This window comes from Hermetia illucens, chromosome 4 (genome assembly GCF_905115235.1).
Source record: "Hermetia illucens chromosome 4, iHerIll2.2.curated.20191125, whole genome shotgun sequence".
Lineage (NCBI taxonomy): Eukaryota > Metazoa > Arthropoda > Insecta > Diptera > Stratiomyidae > Hermetia > Hermetia illucens.
In genome coordinates, this window is record NC_051852.1 from 57,052,056 (window position 1) to 57,068,968 (window position 16,913).

Consider the following 16,913-nt stretch of genomic DNA (forward strand, 5'->3'; position numbering starts at 1 on the left):
TTCGTACAAATTTTCCGGTCCCCAGAGTCAATTTCCTTTATTTTGCACTCCCGATAATTAGTAAACCCGCTATTATTTATACGGATTCTACTATATTTGATTTGTACTGGCAAATTAACCAATTTTGAACTAAGGAAATATTTACACCCCACGAACAAAATGGCCACTACCATTTCTTGTGAGTCGGCCGTTACGTTGTCAAAAATTGATCTGATAAGTTCACATCACCCATGTGCAAATTGTATTCAAAAATAGGTAGTGGCAAAGGTAATGTAATGAAGATATCGTGTGAAACAAAACCTTATTCAAATCGGTTCGATGTCTGTCTGTCAGACCCGATTTACTTGTAGACTGCTGAACCAATTATCATGAAATTTGGTGAGAAGATATAGTCATACATATAGCAAATGGCGCCATTTTGTGTTGAGTTTGGGGGGCACTCCCCGTACATGCGAAAGGAGGGTATATACTTTTTTTTACCCAATAAAAGGAAAGGCCTCGATTAGTACTTTTCTGAACTTATCTTATTTGAAGTTGCTCACATAAGATAGACACAAAACGTTTTAACCAAAGCGCCCAGCTTCCAATATCCCTACTTACTTTTTTTTTCTGAAGCCGAATATCTTTGACAACTTTTTTTGAATTGCCTTGAATTAACATAGTCATTTCTATTACAGCATGTGAAGAACGCATTTGAGAAGGTTGATCTGGCTAGCTTTAGCCACATTTCCACTTGTCTGCTGAGATTGTTTTATGGGTGTCACGGATAATGTCCAATTGACGCCTACAACTAGGGTTGGACAGGGTTCAAGTTGGAAATGACATTCCCCAGGGATACATTTTAAGTCCAATGTTGTTTAATATCTATACAACATCCCTGCATATTAAATGCTCTGAGAGCATTGAAATATTCCAATATGCGGATGATTTCCTCATTAGGACTACTGGAGACTTTCAAATGTTCGTAAAGGCAGGTAAACGGGTTTGTTGATGAATCCCGAAGGTTGGGTTTACCAATCAACATAATCCAATCCCAATCTATATCCTTCAAGAGAAGCAGGGTAACTAACATCCCTGCTCATTAAAATTAATAATCTTACCGTAGTTCATCACCTTTTTAGGTAGGGTGGTAACGAGGACTCCATTATTCCTAAAACCGTAAAGGCAGGCAGGTTGATTAATTGAACTAGCTTTTCTTGGGGTCTCACACCCCGTAAGGCAATCAATCTGTATAAATCTGTGGTAAGGCCCATTATAGAGTATGCCGCCACGTCCACCATGAATCCGTCAAAACACTTTGCAAACAAGCTCAACTTAATATCTAATATCTAATATGTATCCTGAGAAGATGCTTCGGGCTGACAAAAACCACCCCATTGCACCAGATTATTTCTTCGGCTAACGAGCCACCTCTCTGTTTTAGCAGGCCCCTCCTTATAACCAAAGAACGTCTTAAATTAAAGGAAAGAAATCTAAAAACCTATCATAGGGTGGTTCAGAACCCGGATGCTGAAAATGATCTCTCCTCGATCTATAAGTCATTCCGCAGCTTGTTTGACACTGTAATTCCCAATGTTATTCCAGCAACCTTAAATAAGATTCAAGTTATCCTGTCGTATGATTTGGGATTTTCAGGTCCTGGCGTCTGATGCTGCCTTCATGCGTGGTGGGACTACCTATGTGGTAGTTGGTCTGGATGGGATGCAAGTTTTTCCTTGGATGTCACTTCAGTTTTGGCAGGTGTACCTTTTGCCGTTGTTCAGGCCATCAAGATGGGTGAGGAGAAAGTTTCTATTATTGCCGACCCCCTCCATATCTGTTTATTACTCAAACAAACTACGCCATCGCATAATCTACTGGGTAAAATACATGCCCTTCCTTCTGACTCCTTTTTTAATTCTTTCAAAGTTCGATGGTGCACACGAGGCATCCAATAAATGAACTCGGCCATGTAGAGGCGATTAGCTTCTGGGCTATAGTCCCACAAGTTTGGTCGAACCCTCTCCTGTAGATGTTCTGAAGGCAATTCAAGAACACTCCTATAGAGAGTGGCAGGATGGCCTTTTGGCGATATCACGTGCCAAAGAACCATTTTTTCTAACATTCGCGCTGCTTCACCCATAATTCAACCGAAGAAAAATCACACATATAGCAAAGTTTTTCTCAAAAGGTTTGCAGACGTAGACTCGGACAAATGGAACACTTGCATGGTTAGAGAAACTAACGAACACATAATCTTCGAGTGTAAGGATTATGCCCGGTTTCAGGTTACCTCCAACAAATCTTTTTGAGTAGAGATCCTTGAATGATTGATGACTTTTTATATTTCTTTAAGGAGGCCAGAGTCAGATTATAATACATATAGTTTCCATTTATTTGTGGCACGATATTTCCTGCCATCCCCGTTCTTGTTTCTTGCATCGATCTATCATTACCCCACGACACTCCAATGGTTCACAATGATTAGTAGACTTACAGGGAAGTACCTAATCCACACGATCAGATATTTTTAAATTACCGAACAGCATATAAGGATATATAATTCGTTTTCATTTATAGAAAAATTATGATTCCGCTTCGAAGTAGCGTACCTAAGTGTTTGTATAATCAATAAATCTACTAACTGCTTTGAACAAAAATAGTTTAAAAAAATCAAAGATGAACTGTCCTTTAGTAGGTCAGATTACAACTCTCTTGGTGAAAATTGTGGCAAATTAGTTTTAAATATTTTTAGATTTTTTTTCCAGAGAACCATAGTTTCAATCCTTCTATTCCTTTTTGATGCTTCTAGATCTGATGACAATTTTTTTTTTCTTCTCCTTCGCAAGGGCAAAACTGCCTCCATGCTGGAAGGTGCCGCCATCGAATCACTCCCAACGAGAGATGGAGGTAGGTTTGCTGATGGTGGGTCGGCGAATTTATTTCACCCTCAACATTCAAAATCCTTCGCGGCAAATGTACAGCACCGTCAGACACAGCATTGTCAGATTCGTCTGAATCCGCGTCTGATTCCAGGCCGGCCCTTTTCGTAGAGGAATGATTACAATGATTTCACGATACTCAGAATTTTTTTCCGCGATGAAGAAAATTATCTCATTAACAGGTATAATTTAGTAAAATAATATAAAAACAAACAAGTCGGGAAACCGGAAGCTGGACGCTTAAGGTATCAAAGGTTTTGTGTATTTCTTATATTTAAAGCATTTGAGTGTATATTTGTCCCATTACTCACATCACTTTTGGGTGATGTTGACATTCATAGTCTTGCATTTGCAAAGAAAGCGACAATTTTCATGGTGCTAGGATGAACTTAAGGGGATTTTTGCAGGCAATTACTAAAAATTATAGTAATGTACAATTATTGACTTTATTTGAACAGATATCGGTATGGACGGTATTTCGGAGCCTAGTCACCATATGGTGGCAGCCTCTTGATTTTTTTTCAGATTTTTCGGTTGGATAGTTGCTGAGAATAGGCCCTTAAAAACAAGATCACTTAAAAATTGGTGGTCAAAAACGTGTAGTAATTACATCATAAATATGCAAATAACTCCTTGAGTGCCCAAACGCATCTTCAATGGCGTTGCAAATTAATGGCACTACTATTCAGCAACAAAAAGAGGTATAGCAGTAGCGATGACTAGGTGGTATTTCAATAAGAAAACGTGGTCTTGATTATATCCCAATCTTTGAATTTTTAGAAAATCTGAAAAGTTAAAACAACTGTAGTTGCTTTTAGGCACTAATGGGTTCAAACCTATATTAGGGAATATATATAAGAGGAGGTCGCAGTAAGTTTTCAAAATATAATAATGTATTATTATTAATTTTACGTAGGTATACTAATGGAAAGTATGGCCTAGATATAGTGTGCATCGACTACCAGACTTTTTTTAGATTTTTCGGCTGGGTACATTCTGAGAACGGGTACTTGAGGTAGTTGATTTTTGGAACCCCGCACTCCTCGCATTTGGAACTGTGAAAACAATGGCCTGCTTGGAAAAGTATTAATCGAGGTTCATTTAATATCCCACATGGTCTTATTCGGTGAAAAATAATTTGCAGCTCTCTTTCAGGCATATAGCAGTGTAGTGTGTGCCGTGAAAAAAAGGAAATCACATTTCGATGGTCCTGTGAAGGATGTTAACAGTCAACTTTTCATCCAGGATGACGAGTAGCTGAAAATGTGGAAGTGTTACAATATGGAAAGTCGCCGCCGAAAGCTTCAGACACTTTTGGTATGTAGTAATGAGTACGTACTATCCCGAAGCGAGCCACCATAGGCAGCGAACAAATTTCCCGTACAGTTTGGCTTCGATTGTTTGCATGCTCACCTAAGCTACTCACATCAGTTTTCGTGCATCGAGTAATAGTTGTTGTTATATACACATTTTCATGTACTTCATGCATATTGATTAATCGCATCTTTTATTGCTACCAAAGATTAATGCGTGGACGTTTCGCACTACACCAGATGTTATAGTGGCTATCCAGTAAACCATGTGCTCGGAGTAGATTTCCTAGTTAGCCAAAAAATTAAACCTGCAATTATCGGATTCGGAGGACGACACCTTCTACGAGGCAGTTAAATGGACCCTGAACGCCTGTCTCAGGTATGATATGAAAATCATACTTGGGGATTTTAACAACCAAGTAGGCCCGGCCCGTATCTAGGTCATACGTTACTTCCCATAGCTTACATAAAGATACCAATGATAACGAACTGCGGACTATTCAATTAGCAGTGGCTTGCGCGGAAACCAGTCCAAAAACAAACGTGGGCCTCTCCAGATGGAATCACTTTCAATCAAATTAATCACGTGATGACCAAACGCCGCCGCCTTTCAGTCTTGATGAATGTCAGAATATATATATTTTCTTCTTTTTCTGCAGCCTTTGTCCCGTTCAGAAGCGGGGTCGGCCCGTCGTGATCGGCTTCGCCATTTGGCTCTATATCTGCAATATCGAGGCTTTCAAATCCCCATCCAGCGTCCAGCGTATCAAGCCGCATATAGAGGCCAATATAGATTCGGATAATTATCTCGTTAGCATGGCGCTACGGCTCGAATAACAGAATGCCCTCTGACAATCAGGTGAAAGTTAACACTAAAGACATCCACAACATATACCTCTGTAACACTTACAAGAAGGAAATTAATGCCTGGATAACCGCTTTCAACAGAGGACCTGGAGATGAAACATGAGTGCTTTGATTAACTACTGGACAACCAGAACTTCGGCGAATTGGAGGTGCCGCCAACTGAAGACGACGAAAACACCAAGTATAGAAGAAACAATCCGTGCAATTCATCGACTTAAAAGTCATCCGTGATGCAGATATTAACGCAAGAGGCACCATCCTCTTTAAGTTTCACCCAACTACTGGCCTTTGCTGACGATATCGACATCTTGGGAGAATAACTCGGAATGTACAAACTGCCTTCATCCTGATCAAGCCGGCGGCGCGAAATCTTGGGCTGAATATCAATGAAGGCAAAACGAAATATACTGTTGCAACTTTTGCGTCAAAGACCAGCCGAACACTACAAAGTGACACTGGTCAAATGAGAATAGTAAATATAAGAGGCTATAATTTTAAGACCGTTGGTAACTTTTCCTATCTAGGGTCGAAAATCACAACCGATAACAGCTATGACGATGAAACCCGCTAACGGTTGTTGGCAGCCAATAGAGTCTATATCACCTTACAAAAATTGTTCAAGACAATCATCTTAGCAAGAACAATTACGAACTCTTAGCCGCGTTTGAAAGAAAATTCTGCCGAAGATTTTTTCGCCACCTACATGAGGATCGACGATTCCGTAGACTACATAACGGTGAAATCTATGAGCGATACCATGATCGTCTGGTTGTAGATAAAATCCGGGTCAATAGGTTTCGTTGGGCAGATCACTTAATCCGTATGGATGAGGATGATCCAACCTAGAAATTCTATAAGGGCGATAGCTATGGTAGAAAAAGAAGTCGAGCCAGGAACAGCCTGAGATTGAGCGAGGGTGTAAAGCAGGACGCGAGATAGCTTTGAGGGATATCGAATTGGTCGATACTCGGATTGAAACGGCGACGTCTGGTGTTATTAAGGTAGGCCTACACCCGATACCGGTTGTTGCGCCTTTGGTGATGATGATGTACATAATTCAAAACTTGGAATAAAGAATTAAGAGTAGGTTGCCCCAAGAACACTTGGCGTAGAACAGTATAAGAGGAGTGCGGACGTAGTGGGAAGTCCTGGGAGGAGTAAAGACGCATTTTAGTGGACCGTATACGATAGCACGTAGGCATGGCTTGTGAAGTATATGGCAACCGTATACTTTCTTAAAGTCCAACTAGCATTTGAGGTACTTACTTACATAAATTCGAAGTAGATGGAAGTGAACCAACCTTTGAATTTTTGAAATTAGCATTGATGATGGTCGCTTCAAAGGTAAAATGCATCCCTTAATCCTCGACACCACCAACCTAGCAACGGAATTAAAGAGTATCAGATTCACACGTGCGCACGGGTAGGACAACGACATCCTGTTACAAGTAATAGATAAATATCTTAGCTATCTCTAGTCTTGTTCAATAATTACAATTTAATTATCGGCATTATACTCCCGCTCTCTGATGACAGAATAATTGTGTTATAGAAATCTAGTGTCACGTTGCCTTGGTCGATCATTTTTTTCCCCCAATATTACTAGGCATTTCGTAATAATTGGAGGTTCTTTTGAAATGGTCGTAGATTCTTAGAAAACGTTCCCCGCTTCTCCTTCACCGGAAGAATTGTCCTGAAGGAACTATAAACGATCGGAGTTTTTCATTATATTAGAAACCATTATATTAGAAACGATCTGCACTGGGATTCAATATAGAATTTACAATACTGCGAGACTCGCCGTTGAGGATTAGGATCGTCTCTACCAAATTCACAGAATTCATAGGATTTTTGTGAGGATTTCCGACGGAATTAAGTACGTAAGTGGGCCATCGTTGGCGACTTCATAATCAACCAATCAGCTTCTACTGATGTTTTCAGATAGGAATGGGATTGAAAATGCTCAGATTGCTTAATTTCAAAATTTGGTATTGCTTAAAATTTGAGTAAAACACAAACAAAAAATCAAAAATGAATTGACTTACAGTTGTTGATCCCAGGTAAGCACTAAAATTTACACCTCCAAGTTAATTACACAAGGAATTCTATAAACTTTCCACTTTCTTTTAAATTAAACAAGTTTCTAATAAATTTGCAAATTTACTTCACAAATTTAACTGATTAACTTTAATTATTTCTAGACAAATTTTAACACTGAAAATAATATTTTACACATTCGCAAAGCCAATCCTTTTCTTCCCGTGTGCACTACTAAGGGGCCTCGCCGGTCAATTGTCAAATTGTTCGCGAACGAAGTCTTTCGTATTTAATGAAAACTATTCGAATTATTACGCGACGCGGTTTCTACGACAACACGAAGTAATTTCTTTTGTTTACTTTAACTTTGAAGAAATTGCCCCACGTTGGGCGCCAATTAGTTGAAACGGAGCGGTCGTTTTACCATACGAAATTTATTCTTTCGTTCTAAATCGTCCTTTGACTATTTTACCACTAACTTAATTATTAGTCCAAAACTCATAACTAGACTCTTGTTCTGTCGCCGGTACAAATAACAGCGACATCAGCGAAACTGGTTTCAATTGATCATCAACATGAATACGGTGTCAGATAGGTCATATTTATGGGTGTTTTTGCACTTTGAATGAGCTGGCTATATATTCGGTTGTCTGAGAAATAAAAGTGCGCTATGTTCTAAAGGGACATGTGTTGTAGCGATCTTTGCCTAAGCAAAATTAATAACACGCTCGTCATTATCAAGGACTCCATCATGAAGGTTGCAATTTTCCCCTATATAACATCATATTTAATATTGTCATTCAAATCTGCAAGTAATATTTGAACACTGTGATGGAGGAAGCAATCATTGGCCCACCCTCGAAGGCTATGAAAATTGTCCTTTATTAATTCATTTTGATCTCCCTTTGGGGCATGAGCAACGAGGAACCGACCTGAAAAAATTAGTGGTTGTTTGGATCGCACACAATCGTCAACTCGTTTATTTGGAAATACTGAACCTATAGTTACACGGTGCAGTCTGTGAACGGTGTACAAGGCTAGCGTCACTTTGCGTTGATTGCGTTGCATATACATGCAACAGGGGGTGCACATTTTTTTGCAGGATAAGGCCATGACCTCAGCGATCGTCAACGATCCTTAACGGATCACTTGGGATACGGGGAGTGGCGTCCCCGAGGGGCCCGAGCAAGTAGTTCTGACCTCCTTGTTTTCATAATGCCTGCGTCCTAGGTAGTAACCTCGAGAAAGTTTCTCGGAGAAGGCCGAACTGCTAATGACCGATACACGCCGGGACACACTGGGAGTCCCCGTAGCCGTCGGCAACTCCTTGTCGACATCGATGGGATATGTGATCCTAGCTCTGCCAAGGTGGTAGTTGTGGCGTGTATCAGGAGCCAACCCGTTCGGAACCCTGGTCGGGTAGTGTGCATTGAACCGGTATTAGTAGACCGCATTGCCCCGAGCGAGCGCTCATCCGTCCGTGGGTTCCGGGATAAGCTAATCGTATGCTAGGCCTCAGGAAGCTGGGGTAGGGGCTTTATCTCCGAGGGCATACCCGTTCCTGACTATTGCAGCCCACTTCCTTGCACATGATGCGCTGGTAAACAATTTAAGTGGCGAATAAAACCAAACCAAACGAGGGGATAGTGAAAGTGGAGAGTGAGCTAGCTGCGTTTATCCGCAACAGGAAAATGCGCCGCTCGCCCCAGCGCCCAGCGAAAGACGCGACAAGGACTGAAATACCCGACGAGACATCGGGACGTGCAGATGGAGAGTGATCTTCTATGTATTGGTGGACAGTGGAAATCGCAGAGCTGCGGAAGGAGTGTCACAGGCTCCGCCGTTTAACACAACATCTAAGCGACCGGGAGGAGGCATGTACCATAATGATGGAGTATAAATCAGCCAAAAGGAGACTCCGCAGCGCAATAAATAAGAGCAAAGGTCCTGCTGGCAAGATCTGGTCAACGAGGTAAATGAGACCCGTGGGGACTCGGTTACAAACTGGTAACCCGAAAAATGTAGGTTCAGCGGAAACCCTGTTCACTTAAGGCCGAGCAGATGAACTGCTTTGTAAGAGCACTATTCCCTGCGCACCCCGTATGGGATGATGACGTCGGGGCGGAGAGCGAGGAGGACTCTCTATAAAAGAGTTGGAACAGGCAGTCCTCTCTATGAAAAACAAGAAGGCGCCAAGACCAGATGGTATTCCAGCAGAGGTATACAAACTGATATTCCAGCACCGGCCAGACAGAGGGCACTTTCCCTGCTCGTTGGAAGGTGGCGAGGCTTGCGCTGATCCACAAAGCGAAAGGGGACCCCCTAAGTGTATTCACCTCATTCTCAGATTTATTGTAGGAGTATTAAATTTTGCAGTATCGCACATAATACTGCCAGCTTCTTGGAAATCAGAAGTTATAGCAGTTCAAGCTTACCAATTTCCCGTGAATTTATCACATTTGCTGACGGCATAGCTACGAAAATAATTGACATTGAAGTGAAATGAAGTTCCCTTTATGAAGAATTTACTTCTCCCTAACCATTTTTATGTAAAACCTAAAAGGGGCTCCTCATATATGCGGAAGGAGGGAAGGGGTATAAATTTTTTTCACGCAATATGATCATTTTGGTCATTTTGGTAGTCTTATTTCTGATACTGGGTGCAAAAAAGGGGAGTAAGGACTCAACAGTACGTCTCAAAAAGTGTAACAGGTCTCCTTTTTTGAACCTGTCCAGCCAAAAAATATGACAAACATCACATTGGTGTACAGTTACAACAAATACAAAAGCACTCATACAAGGGACTGCCGCCAAGTATTTATAAATACATTATTTACATAAGGCACAATTTATGCAGCGTATTCTGGGGTAGCTAAATTAACGATCTATCCAATAGAAAAGTCGATTCTGAAAATGGAATGACTTCTCCCTTAAGGGGGGTTTTGCACTCAATTACTAAAAATTGTATTATTAATTTTATTTAAACAGATGTCGCCTAGGCACCGTATAATGGCAACTTCGTACTTTTTTTCAGATTTTTCGGCTACGTAAGTTTTAGGAATGGGACCGTCAGACAAATGATGAGTTTCCGGCAAGGCTCTCCTCCTTTTGCGTTAAATATCAGAAAAGTACTGGTCGAGAACTTCCATTTAATATCCCACATGACTGCATTTGGTACATCTGTAGGATGTTGTCTGGACATGTGAGACATCCGTTAGACTGAGCATGGATGAGAGGTCGGTATCACATGGATAACAGTTGACGGAACCAAAAACTGAGTCTGTATTGGTCAGCAAAAGCAAAATGAAAGAAATTCTACAGTTTCGTGTGGGACAGCATGTGATGGAGTTAAAACCTTTCATCAAATTCCTCACTTGAACTGCGCTGGCGAGAAAGCATGAGGCCCAAAATTGGAGGACTCAAATCATCAAGGAGGCTGTTGTTAGCCAGAGTGTATTCATCGATTTTCCTGCACCCAGCACCAGTTTGGACAAAAACCCTGAATGTTCAGGCGTATAGGAGAAAATTATCTTCTGTATATAGTCTGAACGCGTTAAGACTCGCTAGCGCATTCCGAACAACATCAAACGAAGCAGCTTTCTTGGTCGCAGCAATGATGCCCATTGATATTTCAGCTGAGAAGAAAGAAAGATTATACACCTGGAAAATGCGTAGTGACCATAATACCGTAGGTCAACGACGGGAAGAGAGAACGCGCACCATCAGGGTGTAGCAAGCACATTGGGATAATTGCAACAAGGGGAGATGGACTCACAGGCTGATTCCACATATTCGGCTTTAGATTATGTATTATACAAACATGAAGATGTAAACTATCACTTGAATCAGTTTCAGACTGGGCATGGTGGATACCGTATGTATTTACATTGTTTTGGACATGACGATTCCCCCTTCTACTCTGAATGTATAAACGGATACGGGGACCCTTACCACATACTTTTCGTGTGTTCAGGATTTGCAAATGGGAGGGAACAGCTTGAGCTTCTCATGACGAGACCCACACAAGTAGAAACGATCATTCCGCAAATGCGTGAATCCCAAGAAATGTGGAATGCTGTTATTGGCACCATAGGCTGTATCCTGGAGAAGCTTCGAAGATTAGAGTCCTTTCGAAAAAGCGACAGGGAGGAAATAATTCTTACCGCACGAGTAAGCCAGGAGGGCCTTTTGTTTTTTTTCTGTTTTGGGAGTAGGGTATGTGAATGCGTTTACGCACAGAGTGTTGGACTCCCGCAACAGCACGCTGGCGGACTACCAACTAAACACCTCCCTGTCATCAGAGAACAAGCCTGGAACCGTTTCACACATTACTTCGTGCCAGCCCTCCCGCTCTCCCGGCTTTGGGAGCCTTCAAGTCAGGGAATTCCTTTCACCAACGAGCGGGGAGGGGAGGAAGGGAGTTGTTGCTAGTTCTGAGAACCCCTTACCATCCGATCCCTCCGCCGGTCGAGTTCAATCTTCTTCGCAATAAGAAGAGCCCGAACATAATGCACAATACGATTTCAGCTGCTAGCGCTCTTCAGCATCTCTCTGACAATGTTGTCTGGAGAGAGCTTCCTTCGTCTGCATAAAGCTGCTGGCGGAGGCCGTCCCACCTCTAGCAAGAGAAAAAGGTGTGTTCAGCTTCGTCCGCTACTCCATTGCAGAACACACAATCAGGAGATCGCGCCTTCCCAATCCTGTGCAGGTAAGACTGAAAGCCTCCATGCCCACTTAGAAGTTGTGTAAGGAAGTAATCAATCTCACCGTGCGTTCTGCTCAGTCCACTTGCCCCTTGGCTCATTTTGCCAAGAAAGTTTCCACTCGCTAAGGGTGCGTTGACGTTCTTCACGGGTAACCACTTCTCTTAAGTTTTCGCCCTTATTGCGATAGATAGCTTTGCGCTCCTTAGCAAGGAGGGCAACGGGAATCACTCCCGCAATCACCATCATAGCCGGTTCAGAGACGGTGCGATAAACAGACGCCACTCGCGTTTACGATGCACCTCCTTGTCAAGGGCATCAGCCCATACCTCCACACCATAGAGAAGAATCGACTACGTTGCTCCCATGATGAGACGTCTCCTAGTTGATATAGGCCACCCGATATTCGCCATTAGCCGACCAAATGCCGCGATTCCAGCTGCAGCCCTGTCCGCTGCTGCTGGAGAGCCTTAACCCGCCCCACGGTGTAATGTCTCTCGATAGTTCCGTAAGGCATAACGAGTGAGGAGAGGTGGTTTTAGTGGGCTTTGTTTTACACAAAATCTTAAAAATGGTGAATATTGAAATATTTTTTTCTATCAGCTGCAAAATTTTTAATTCCCATTATCTTCACCTGGTTTCAGGTTTATATTTTTATAAAATACCAGAGGTTAATAATTTAAAAGTTGGTTTTTTTTCGGGTCCGGGTCCACAATTGGAGTATGAAATTCAGGGGATTAATGCCGCTTAGCTTTGCTACTTTTAGCTTCAATAATTACAAAGAATACCGTAAACAACAAATTCAATTCTAATTTTTTAATGGCATTCTGATTTAATCATTCTTGTGACTTTACACATATGCATCCGAACTGATTACGCTGTTTGCAACAGATGCTCTTCTTACAAATGGTCCGGCATTCACCATGCAAGAAAGGCGTCTATTCTCATTTTTCAACCCCAACGGAACATGCAAGGAATGATTAACTTCGAGTAATTTGTAAAATGCACACCTTTCTACTAGATTTACATTTGCGAAATCTTGACAAGGAACTGTTTTAACTCATGGCAATTAATCAAGGACGTAAGCATGGTGGAACATTTCCAAGTGAAACCACACATTACTTGTTAGGAAGTACTTGCATCTGTTTCCCTATTAGGTGTTCTACATTGGGACATACCGTACCGATTCATTTAAGATAAAACGTTAGTTTAGTCTTGAAATGAGGATTCCTCTCAACGTTTCCTATCTTCCATCTGTTGGAGGCAGGTTATCAATACGCATACATATTCATTCAAAGTTAATAGTCGTAAAAGGAGATATTTGTGGAACTTTTAAAATGGCTTGAATTAAACCTGTTACATAGATGCTGCAGTTCTACAACGAGTGAAAGATAGATATTTTACAAATTTTGAAACTTTCTTGCTAACGAAATCTATCCACGCCTCGAATAAGTACGTATGGGTCGATTACAACATTCGATATTGGTTTTGGAATACGTGTCCCTCCTCGACAATGGTATCAGCAAAATGTTCGCCTCCTCTAACTTCAGCAAGAATTCCGGCGATATATGCAGATCATTCTGGACCTAAGTGTAATGAGATAGCCGGACCCTGGAGATTACTCTTCTCCTTCCCGTAGCAATGTGGAAATCTTGCTTTTGCTAACCCGAATTCGGCTTCAACTGACAAATACCGCAAAGCGCACTTTCACAACCTGGAAGCCGGTTTCTGGTCGGGTATTTTAGTGCAACATCACGGTCCAAATTGAAGAACACAATTGTGCAGGGCTGCTCACCAATGGAACTTTCTACCATATACTGAAAAGAGCACTCTCTATCAGTAATTACATCCATTCCCACAGAGGGTTCCTAATGAGTGTTTCGGACACCAAATTATGCTCTGACAACACCTTGCGTAGATATTTGATAGCGAGACATTGGCTTGGCGATCGTAATACCAACGGTGAAAAGTTTCTCTGCACTTTTCATATTGGGTACACTGTTAGCCTACAAGCCCTGCCACAAGGTCATTTGGGTTTTGACTGCCTAGCTACCAATATTTAATCAGATCGATCACACCGAGATCACGACCAAGAAAAGTGAATTAATTGACCTAACAATCTGCATTTGAGAGATGTCAAAATTCATTAGAGACTGACGTGTGCTAGACGAAGTCTTACTTTCAGACCACCGTTACCTACAATTCAGTTTCTGACAGACTGATTAAACTTCTAGTACTCATGCCGTGAATATAAGAAGCTCGTAAAATACCCGAAGCGAGACTCCTTTAAAACATACTACGATGAACTGAAAACGAAAAGGGAGACTTCAAACCTGTGCAGAGTCTTTAAAAAGAATGAGTAGGCCGAGTATGACTCTCTTACAAAACTAGAAGAAACTTTCACCAACTGTCAACTGATGAGTCAAAGCGGAATCTCTTGGAAGTATATATGCAAGAACGGATGATAAAAATGGGGCAGAGAAAATTCAATCTAAAATTCTTCAACAGGAAAGAGGACTTCAAGATACCTGGCATGAATGACATCTATTCAGAGAAGCCAAGAGAGTGTATAGAGCACTTCAAAACACCTGGTGTGGATGCCATTTATCCAGCGAAGCTAAAGGGGTAAGTGGAGAACTGAGTGTGACTTCTAACAAATATTTTTCTAGCATGGCTTGTTCTGGGCTACGTTCCTACTTCTTGGCAGAAGGGTGTGATAATCTTCATACAAAAATTTAGGAAGATTAGGCGATGGGGGGTTTTTGAACAGTAAAGGCGTTTTTGACTGTGCGCCGCGCCCAATACTTTGTGATACGGCCAGAAAGCAGCATGTTAATGATACTATAATTAAGTGTATGTATGCTGTGCCAACGTAGAGACTGCTGTATCCAAAGATGGTTGCTGATCGCTACTTCACAAAAGAACAAACGAAAGGATGCTTTCGCCACTTCTGTGAAAAATGCTGATCGGCTAACTACTATCGGAACTGCAAAATCTGCCAAGCTTATATGCATAACGTGCTGATCTTGCTGCTGATCAAGATCTCGGAACGGTATGTAGAAATACATAACGGACCGCTGATTTCATGGTTCTTTCCAGTGCCTCAGGCATGGCTTTCAGTATAAAGATCTATAGAAAGGAGAAAATTGACTAAGAGGTACAATTGTTTAACTTTTCGAAGAAGTAAAATATCTGCAATTTTTTCTAGATAAGAAGCTTCTTTGGAACAAATATCTTCATTTAAGGACGGAAGGAACTCTCACAGCTTATGGACGGTGCAAGTAGGTATTTCCCCCGACAAAGGGATTCAGGTCGCATGCGGCAATATGGATATTTCTTGCTATCATCAGGCCGTAAATATCCCTAGCCTTTCCACGTGATAATGTAGCCTGCAGTGACTAGATTCTTTTTGGTCAGATTTGAAGAATATTTCGAGCCCTGTACCTCTTCATTTTTGTATATCATGGTCATGAACCTATTTCCGACTCCACAGAATGACTCTGGCCCGTATAGCGGCGTGGCTGCGCTTTTCCTGACCAGCTCGTCCGCTGCTTCATTACTTTTTGTCCCTAAGTGGCCTGGTACCTCGAGTATCCAGACTTTTTTGCACGAGTTGAGCATGTTCAATTTGTTAAGACATTCCCATTCCAGTTTGGAATCTACCTGGTAGTATCAAAGTGCATTTATAGCCTCCTGGCTGTTGGTTAGAATGGCAATATTCTGCCTCCTATAGCTCCTGTCAAGCTTAAAGAAGGCACATCTGTCCATGGTGTATATTTCCACCTAAAATATGCTTCCGCTTATCCATTGGTTCAAAGTGCTTTTTTCTTGGACTACTGATCCCTGCGACTGCTCCCTCTGCTATAAGGAATCCGTCAGTGTAAATTCTCCCGAATTTCACTGATAATCTGGCGTATTCTGAAGATCGCCCTCTTTCCCTGTATCTGTATGTGTAGATGGAGAGGAGTCAATTCCAGGAGGCCCTCTAAGAAGTCGTTGGACAACTTCTCATGGCCCCACTGTTACTCACGCAAGTCAGTATTTGAAGTTGCCTTACTAATGCAGTGTCCTTTGATTACCTTAGGAATGGTTCAGGAATGTAGCAATCCATTGAACTTTACTTGGAGATTTAATACGGTGGAGCTACTCTTGGTACCTGATGACTATGATGTAGAGGAAAAAGAAATCTGGGATACCTTTGCAAAAGAGGGTTTAATTTCCGGGGCGGGAACCAGAATTTTAGGGTCAATGGCATTGATTGATGCTGCAACCAAACAAACTATTATAATGACAGGTGACGGAACCATAATACTTTTAGACACACCACCAGAATCGAACAAAGACACTACAAAGTTTATTCCGTCGAAAGCCGGGAAACTTACTTACTTAGTAAATTTACTAGCTTGATATATGTTCTAAATAGGAAATCTGCAAAATCATACGTGCCCTTACACAAAACCTTAAAAAGCCGTGTTAGTGAACACAATTCGTCCCTCAAAATGAAGAAGAAAATCAGGCCAATTAAGCCAAAAACCATACTTTGCAAATGATAGTACTGGAGAAGATAATAGCAGTACTGATTACGTTGATGCAGAAGAGTATACTCCGATGAAACGAAAGTGTAATTCTACAAAATCGCCACCTCAGCAGGTATCGAAAGGGGGGGGGGGGGGGGGTGTCAACAAGAAAAGCATCGAAAATTCTTCAAAACTTAACACCTTCATATTCAGCTATCTGGCGTCGAGTTATGAAAGATGCAGAAAAGAACTGGCTTAGAGAATTTGTCGCTGAAGAGGAGCTCCAAACACAATTCAGACGAAAACAAGTCGGGAAACCGGAAGCTGGGCGCTTCAGGTATGAAAGGTTTTGTTTGCTTCTTCTGTGAGTATATTTGATTGCAGAACTATCCCATTTGTACGTAGCCTGTTATGTATATGCATTTAGCATGTTAGATTTAGTACTTCGGGTTGTAAATTTACACGGTAAAGACAAATTTGAGCTATTGTAACTTTGTCAGCAATAGTATGATTTTGATCAAACTTGGGAATAATCTTCTTTTTCTTCAGCCTTTG

General features: G+C 41.6%; 1 protein-coding gene across 3 annotated transcripts in view; it reads left to right on the top strand.

Moving 5' to 3' along the window:
* Positions 1-14,250: 14,250 nt before the first annotated feature.
* LOC119655077 overlaps positions 14,251-16,913 on the top strand; it is a 109,784-nt gene continuing 107,121 nt past the window's right edge. For 2 of the 3 annotated variants that reach the window (XM_038060776.1, XM_038060774.1), the window contains exon 1: positions 14,275-14,466. In XM_038060776.1, coding sequence (XP_037916704.1) covers positions 14,291-14,466 — 176 coding nt within the window. In that variant the 5' untranslated portion in view covers positions 14,275-14,290. Of the gene's footprint in view, positions 14,467-16,913 lie in introns of all 3 variants that reach the window. The other variant, XM_038060775.1, reaches the window with a different exon arrangement.